Source organism: Echinops telfairi, unplaced genomic scaffold (assembly GCF_000313985.2).
Source record: "Echinops telfairi isolate 266 unplaced genomic scaffold, ASM31398v2 ScPeMD7_2291;HRSCAF=2852, whole genome shotgun sequence".
NCBI classification, from domain to species: Eukaryota; Metazoa; Chordata; class Mammalia; order Afrosoricida; family Tenrecidae; genus Echinops; species Echinops telfairi.
Genome location: NW_022106189.1, coordinates 1,054,617 through 1,063,320, shown reverse-complemented (window position 1 = coordinate 1,063,320; position 8,704 = coordinate 1,054,617). Strand labels below are relative to the sequence as shown.

The window sequence follows — 8,704 nt, the reverse complement described above, 5'->3', positions numbered from 1 at the left end:
CCCGGCTGGGCCCGGGCCCGCCCCTCGGGTTCCTTCCCCGGAGCGGGCAGCGCCACGACTCCCGCCCGGGGACTCCTCGGAGCTAGGCCTTGCGCTTCCCGGTCGCCCCAGCCTTCCTGGGAGCCTCGCCCTGCAGGCCCAGCCCTGGCCCCGGAGCCCGGCCCCGCCCGCAACCCAACCGCGCCTGGGCGCGCGAGCGCCGGGGAGCCGCAGCCGCCGGGCTGCCAGTCGGAGCCCACGGCCCAGGGGCGGGGGCGGCGGCCGCTTTCCGCGAGCAGGCTGCGCTCCGCTCGGCAACGGTCCGGCTCTCGGGAGCTGCGGACAAAGGCGAGGCCGGAGGGTCTGAGGTCCGAGGATCCTTAGCCAAACTGCTTCCGGTCCAGGTGGAGTGAGGGGAGGGGGCAGTGGCCAGCCTGGAGAAGGGGACTCGAAGTGCCGGGCCAGAGGAGCAGCAGCAGACACCCCCACTCCCGACCCCAACCCGCGGAGAATGGCACCTGCTTTTCTTTTGTGTCTTCTCAAACCCTGCCAGCCAGGCCTGGTCGGCCCAGGGTGGGCGTTTGGGGCCGGCTGGAGGACCAGGCACCTGGCCATGGGGCTCCTGCTGGGCCTGCCTAGGGCTTGGGGGGGCAGGGAGGGGTTAAACCCTCATCCCACATGACTCCTTTATTTACTAGAAGGAGGCCTTTCCCTGCGCTGAGGGTAATTAGGGGAGAGTGGCCCTATGGTGACACTGATGAGGGAGCTACTGGCCTGCCAAACTAGTGAACACACCTGTCCTTCCCCCAAGAAACCCTGGATTGAGGGAAGGTCCCTGCCCCGTCCCAGCAGGGTGAACCCTATGTAAGGTGGTGGGAGTCCCAATCTGGTCCTGGCTCTTTGTTCTGGACTCAGAATGTCTATGTGCTGGCCTCCCTGGGGAGACAGGCAGGGAGACAGGCTCACAGCTTCTACAGGCCCTCAGGGTACATAGGTGTCATGAGAAAGGGCAGTGCCGAGGTGCTGATCCCTCCAAGAGGCTCCATGCTTCCATTGACATCTGGGGTGTCTCGAACCCCAGGAAGCTGGGTTTGTGTCTCTCCACCTACCCCTCTCCTCATTCTGAGGAGCTTGGTCCTGGATACCCACAGGAGAGCAATCAGTGAGGGCAGAGGTCATATCCTGTGGAGGTGGGCCTTGAGGTCAGCATGACACACTGAGGAGGACCCTAAGCGGGGGCCCAGGGCACTGTCCCTATGTGCCACAGCCTCTCAGGGCATCCAGTTCCCTCTCTGTAGAACGAGGTGGTAACTGCTGCCCCTCTGCCCTGGCTGCTGAGTGGACAAGAACCTCTCAGCAAGAAACCCTTCAAAGTGGAAGGAACCCTTCTGTCAGGCAGGGCCTGGGCCCCTTCCTGATCAATGGGTGGCTCAGACCTGAGGTTCCCAAGCCTGACAGGGGACAGTCACACATACCCCTTTCACCCCACCAAATCTGTATTCCTGGCCTTGGGAGCAGATGTAGCTGACCATGCAGCCAGGCATATGCGCTGGACCGCAGGGGCCCCCACCACGGCTACGCTGGCAGGACTAGGTGGAATGAGGACTTGCTATCTCAGTGGCTTGGGATTGGTCTCGTGTGAAACCAGCCTTGGGTTCAAGATTGGCATCCCCTGCCCTCACTAGGGCTGCTGGCTGGCCCAGGCTGGATGTCCCCAATGCCTGCCTGACCCTCTTTGTATCCCCCACAGTGAACTTCTTCCTCAGTGGGAGGCTTGGCAGCGCAGTGCCCGCCATAGGTAAGTAAGTAGGAGGCTTTTCTTCTTCTCCCCTCCTGCCTGCCCTCTGGTTTAGTGACCTGACTTCAGCCTGACCATCTAAACGTTTTCAATCTCAGTTTGGTCACTACCAGCAGTCCCAGGTGCATCTTTTCAGCATTACAAAGGAGCTGTTTACTTTCTGACAAGCTTAAATGAGTGTGAGCCTCAGTTTCCTCTTCTGTAAAACAGGTTAAATAAGAGCACCAGCCTCCCAGCCCGAGGAACCCTGGTGGCATAGTGTAGTCACATGTTGGGCTACCAACCACAAGGTTAGCAGTGTGAATCCACCAGCCATTCTGTGGGTGAAAGATGAGGTTTTCTGCTCCCATAAAGAGTTCCAGCCTCAGAAACCCTGGGTAACAATTCTGCCCTGCCCTACAGGGGTTGACTCCATGGTGGTGGGTTTAGGCTTGCTTTACTCGGTGAAATGAACAAACCAGGAGAGTTGTTTACATCAGGCCCAGGTGGCCCAGTACCACTGGCAAACTACAGGGCCTGCACACGTGGCAGACTGTTCCTCCAGAAGGCGTGGGCTCCCGGGCTTTGCCCTGTCAGTCTATCTGTCCATTCAATGTGGTTCTTTGGACATAGGCAAGAGGTTGGAGCAGGGAGGTGGTGACCAATGTCATCTCTCTGCAGAGGGGGCTGCCAGGGGCACAAACGCATCCATCTAGGGAGTGGTTATCAACCTGTGGGTCACGACCCCTTTGCGGGTCAAACGCGGCCCTTTCACAGGGGTTGCCCGATTCATAACTGTAGCAAAATTACAGTTATGAAGTAGCAACGAAAATAAGTTTCTGGTTGGGGGTCACCGCAACATGAGGAACTGTATGAAAGGGTGGAGGCATTAGGAAGGTTGAGAACCACTTGGGGATTGAGCAGTCTGCAGGTTGGGGGCAAACGGGAAGCCCCCAGTCTGGATGGAATGTGACATGTTTGCTGTGTGGTTGGGGTTTCTAGTTCTACTCTGTAGGTCCCCACTGAGCTGACTCCAGAGTTAGGACCCGGAGCTCTCAGTGGGGACCTCTGCTGGCCACAGAAGCTGTCCTCACCAGTTGTCACCAGACGGTGCTGTATGAGCAGTCTCTCTGTTCCTACTCACCAACTTTGTTCACTGATGGCCCAGCACTGACCCACCCTGCCGGGCATCCTGCCCTCTCGGCCAGCTGCTTCATCTGTTCATTTCACTTTCTGGGAGAGGCCTGCCCCAAGCCAGGGGTTTGTGCTCAGGAAGAGGTCGGGGAGGGTGTATGGGTGTTGCCACTTACAGACATGAGCCCAGGGCTGGCTCTACAGCAGCTGCTGAGAGTGGAAATGTCCCCTCATAAACCTAGGGAAAGATGCGGATCGAAGGGTGCCAGGGGCTTCATGATTCCCAACCCTGGGAGGTGCTATTCCCATCATCGTGTCAGTGGTTGGGGTTGTGGGTTGAACACAGGCGGTGTGGTTTGGGGGGCGGGAGGCTAGGGCCTTGGTACTCCTGGGGTGACCTCTGACCTCACTAGGGTTGCCAAGAGACTGGAGAGCTGCTCTGGGAGGCCCGAGGCTCCATGACCCTGTTCTGGGGGTTGTCTAGGAGTCTGGCTGCCCCTCCCTGGGCACAGCTGGACTCTGTCTCAGTGATGTCAGATATTGACTGGGTCAGGGGCCCTACCCCTGTACCCAGCTCTGGGCTCAGTGACTGCAGGCTGCCCTCCACTCACCTGCCCAGTTCCCGGAAGAGTGCCTGTGCTCAGCTTACACAGCTGCCAAGTTGGCCAGAGTATTGATCTCCCAGGAAATTGGATCTGAAAATTTTGCTTCCTTAAGCCTTGCTCATGTCCTCCCAGACTCATTAACGCCTCTTTGGGCTACACACCAAGGACACTGGCCTGCTGGCACCCCAAGTCACTCTCAGCTACTCCAACAGAACCGTGGCCCAGCTAAGACGAGTCAGACACCCCAAGCCTTCTCTCTTGCCTCAGTCTCCCCAGTTTGACCATCCCCACCAACACAGCCCTCTGGCTGTCTTCACTGCTACTGCCACTCCCTCATTCTTCTTCCTCTGACCCAGGCCTGGGGGGGACTCAAGTCCTACCCATATACTCTGCTTCCTCATAACTCCAAGTTTGCCTACAACTGGCCAACTGTCTGAAAAGTTCCCAGCTACCCCTGGGGCCCATTTTACTGAAGCCAAGGATGGGACCATCTTTGGCAGCACGGGCTCCAGACCTGAAGTTATGGGCTGCATAGTAGTTATGCGTTGGGATGCTAACTGCAAGGTCAGTAGTTCAAAACCACTAGGCTGTCTGAAGGAACAAGACCGTGCTTTTTACTCTCATAGAGTTACAGTTATCCTGTCCTACAGGGGCGCTATGAGTCAGAATCGACTCCAGGGCAGTGAGTTTGGTTTTGTGATTGAGTAGTGCCGTGGATTGTCCCCTGCCTGTGCCAGGGCCCCGGGTGGTGGTTGGGGAGAGGATGAACTGTCATCCTGGAGTGCTGAGGGCAGGCTGCCTGAGCCAGGGACGCCTCCAGGCCCCCAGCTAAGGTTCCTGTGAGTCACAGTGGTTGGTGAGTTTGGTTTTGGTGTAGTGGTTATGTGTTGGGCTACCTCCAGGTCAGCAATTCGAAACCTCCAGCCTGTCTATGGGAACACAAACAAACAAACTAGGCTTTCTGTTCCCGTAAAGAGTTACAGACTTGGAAACCCATGGGGTAGCTCTACCCTATCCTGTAGGTTTGCCATGACTTGGAATTGACTCGATGATAGTTTCTTCCCAGTGATACCTCCAGGCCCACAGCCGAGCAATGTCACTCAAGAGCCCCTGACCAAATATCCCAGCTCTGGGCAGGCTGGTGGCTGCAGAACCTGTGATCTTGGTGACCCCTTGCAGAGAAGAGCAAACAGCCAAGTGGCATCGCTGGAGCCACTGTGGGGGGTGTTTAGCGGGAGTCATCTAGTCACCCGTTCCTGGCTTGCTTGGAGATTTCTGAGGCAGAAACCTGTAGTCTGGTGAGAAGAGGCCAGAGGAGTGACCGGCAGCAATGATGCCTTGTGGAGGTGAGAGAGCCTGCTCTCCCCCAACCTCCAACAAGGGCAACGGTCTATGCCTGTACCCCATCAGCTGTGGTGGGCACTGTCCCAGGTGCAAGCAAATCACGGCCAGCCACCCACTTGAAGGCTGCCAGCGTGGAAGACAGACCTGAGCGAATCTACTGGAAAGGTTGCCTTCCAGAAAGCCCCCTGCAGCAGCTCTGCTCCAGAACCCGTGGGCATGCTCTGACCCAGGCCGGGGCTGAGGAGCAACTCTCACGCAGCTTGTGTACTCAGTTTACCACATGCTGAGGAGACTCAACGAGGCGGTTGTGCCCCTGCCTTGGTTTGGGTGTTGTGATCATGTGTTGGGCTCCCTCCAGGTCAGCAATTTGAGTGAGTGAGCTCCTCCCTCCCGTGACCCTCCTGCCAAGCACCTGTGGGAGAGGAGGGAGCCAGCCTTCTGGGCTAATAAGCTCATGCCTTCAGGATGTTCCGCCAGCACTCAGTGTTGGAGGCCCACAGGGCTGGGGGCTGACCCCTCCCGGGGTGGGAGAAAGCTGAGGGGAGAGGCACAGTCTGGCGAGCCTGCAGGCAGTTCTGCTCTGTGCTGTGGGCTCGCTCTGAGTTAGAATGGACCCCATGGCAGTGGGTTGGGTTGGGTTGGGTTTGGGTGTTCCTGGGACTCAACGGGAGCTGCTTAGTCTTTGCCCCCTGAGTGGCAAGCACTGACTCTTGCTTCTTGTATGAAAAACTTGTAGCTGGAGTGGGGGTGGCGGGTGGCGGGGCAGCAGGTTGGCCGCCTCGTCCTGGGCATGTGGGCCAGGCAGGTGGGGGTAGCCTGATGTTGGGACTGCGATGGCGTCACATAGTGCAGTGTTCCTGCTGCCTTCACAGAAGCCCTGGTGCAGCTGTTGGTAGGCTAGTTTTAGACTCTCCGGCACCCGACAACATTACAGCAGGCCCTGTCAGCAAGGGCTTTAGCCCCCAGATCAGCCAGTCCCCTTACTTACCCATATGCATTGAACACCTACCACATGTCAGGCCCGGTGTGGGGGCCTGTGGGAAGGAGGAGGGTGGCTGTGGCAGGGGCTGGGGAGGAGGGGGAAAGGTAGAACACCAAGCTCTGGTGGGGGCAGCATGGGGTGGGCTTCATGGTCCAGTGGGGCGGTGGGCATCTTCCTTGGCCTGCCCCCACAACCCCCATTCCTGGGTAGGCTGGAGTTCTTGGCCTATGTCATGGCCATCCTGAGCAGATCTTGGGGTGGGGGTGGCTGTGCTGAAGCTGGGCACTCAAGCGGCCCCGCCCTGGCTTACTGTCAGCCTATGGGGCCGGCATTTCTCAGCCTCACCTCCCGACAGCTGCCTGCAGTGGGAAGCTGGAGCAGCACACAGAACGGCGCGGAGTCATCTATAGCCCGGCTTGGCCCCTCAACTACCCGCCGGGCACCAACTGCAGCTGGTACATCCAGGGTGACCGCGGGGACATGATCACCATCAGGTCAGGGGCCCTGGATCATCTGAGGGGATCGGTGCGGGCCTGTGTGAGAGCATGCTCAAGCAGTGGGAAGAGGCATGTGTGAACATGTGCAGGTGTGGTTCTTTCTGCGTGTGATCCCATGGTTCTGCAACTTTAGAGAGCCAGTGGTAAGCAGAGGCGTGATGTATGTTGTATGACAGCATGTGTGAGCTGGGCCTGGCTGCCTGAGTCTCTCTCATGGTGTGTGGGGCCTGTCAGTCTCCTGAGCTTTTCTAAGGCAGGGAGTCTTGGAGACTGGTGGGCATGGTCCAGTTGCCTCTCAGGTGGCCAGGCTGGCAACAAGACCAGAACACGCTCCTGGAGGGGCCCAGTGTGGTCTCCGGAGGGAAGGAGCCAGGCAGAAGGCTGGGTGCTCAGGCAGAAGGGAGCCCAAGGGCAGGCAGAGGGCAGTGGACTGAGGTCAGCAGAGTAGGTCTGAGGGTAAGGTTAGACCATCTGATTCGGGGCACTACTGTGGATTCTGTCTGCCTTAGATCTTCTCAAAGCCCAAACCCAGAAGGCCTCCCAGTTACTCCATAGCCCAAAGCACAGGGGTGTGATGGCACAAGCAGTCTCTATCCTAGCTCTATGCCCTCATTTCCCATCTCTCAAAGGGAGCAAGTGAGGCAACTGGGTGGAGCCTTTGAAAATTTTCTGTGGCCAGTCCACCCCACAGCAGCTGGCCAGTGGGGGTCCAGGGCTAGTGTTCCCTAGTGACAAAAGGTCCCCCTCCTGCAGCTTAGGTCAGCCACGCGGGCACAGCCCTGTCCTGTGGGTGCATGCATGAGTGTGTGGATCCTTGGGCCTGCCCCCTTCAGGGAATGGGGCCCATGACACCCTTCCATGTTGGCTTTGGGGTGGGGTGCTATGTGTGCTGAGAGGTTCTTCAGAGAGCTGCAGTGGCGTGAGATGTGACAGACATTACACTGTCCAGCTGCCATGATTCTAAACGCCTTTGGACCCCTGGTGATGGCAAGAGGTCCCTCAGAATGGCTGGCAGAAGGAGAGCCAGGCACATTGGGATACCAAGGTCAGGGGTGGGGGTGGGGGGGCGTGGGGCAGGCTTCCTCTGCCTGAGCCCCAGCTGCAGTCACCTCCTGCTCTTCCTTGTCCCTGTGGGCCCTGCCCACCTACTCCTTCCTTCTCTGCCCCGCAGCTTCCGCAACTTTGATGTGGAGGAGTCCCACCAATGCTCCCTGGACTGGCTCATGCTGGGCCCTGCAGCCCCACCCCGCCAGGAGGCTTTCCGGCTCTGCGGCTCCGCCATCCCGCCCGCCTTCATCTCAGCCCGCGACCACGTCTGGATCTTCTTCCATTCGGACGCCTCCAGCTCTGGCCAGGCACAAGGCTTCCGGCTCTCCTACATCCGAGGTGACGCTCACAGCAGGGAACGGGGCAGGGTAGCGCCTCCCCTCACTCACCCAGCCCATCTGAGGATAGAGTGGTGGGTCACTGACCCACTTAAACTTGTCTAGAGCAGGGGCGGGGATTACCCCAGGCCCACCCTCTTTGGGGGGAGGGGTCACCGCCTCTCCCTGACCACGCCTTTCACCTATAGTTGTGAGTGGCAGAGGCCTGGTGAGGAGGGGCCCAGCCGCCCCCACACAGGAGGGAGGCCCTGTTTTCCCCTGGCCAGCTGCCCTCCCTTTCCCCTGACCGTCCACATCCATCTGTCTTGCAGGGAAGCTGGGTCAGGCGGCCTGCCGGGCTGACGAGTTCCGCTGTGACAATGGCAAGTGCTTGCCGGGCCCGTGGCAGTGTAACACTGTGGATGAATGTGGGGATGGCTCCGACGAGGGCAACTGCTCAGCCCCGGCCTCAGAGCCGCCAGGCAGCCTGTGCCCCGGTGGCACCTTCCCCTGCAGCGGGGCGCGCTCCACGCGCTGCCTGCCGGTGGAGCGGCGCTGCGACGGCTCGCAGGACTGCGGGGACGGCTCAGACGAGGCTGGCTGCCCGGATCTGGCGTGCGGCCGGCGGCTGGGCAGCTTCTACGGCTCCTTTGCTTCCCCAGACCTGTTCAGTGCCGCCCGGGGGCCCTCAGACCTGCACTGCACGTGGCTGGTGGACACACAGGACCCGCGGCGCGTGCTGTTGCAGCTAGAGCTGCGGCTGGGCTATGACGACTATGTGCAGGTGTACGAAGGGCTGGGCGAGCGCGGGGACCGCCTGCTGCAGACACTGTCCTACCGCAGTAACCACCGGCCGGTCAGCCTTGAGGCTGCGCAGGGCCGCCTCACTGTGGCCTACCATGCGCGCGCCCGCAGCGCAGGCCACGGCTTCAACGCCACCTACCAGGTAAAGGGCTACTGCCTCCCCTGGGAGCAGCCATGTGGCAGCAGCAGCAGCAGCAGCAGCAGCAGCAGCAGCAGCA

General features: G+C 59.6%; 1 protein-coding gene across 1 annotated transcript in view; it reads left to right on the top strand.

Moving 5' to 3' along the window:
• The window catches only part of LRP3 (LDL receptor related protein 3), a 20,442-nt gene that overhangs the window by 9,582 nt on the left and 2,156 nt on the right, over positions 1-8,704 (top strand). The window contains exons 2-6 of the mRNA XM_045293883.1: positions 112-327; positions 1,598-1,777; positions 6,177-6,315; positions 7,490-7,704; positions 8,015-8,703. Coding sequence (XP_045149818.1) covers positions 112-327; positions 1,598-1,777; positions 6,177-6,315; positions 7,490-7,704; positions 8,015-8,703 — 1,439 coding nt within the window. The remainder of the gene's footprint in view (positions 1-111; positions 328-1,597; positions 1,778-6,176; positions 6,316-7,489; positions 7,705-8,014; position 8,704) is intronic.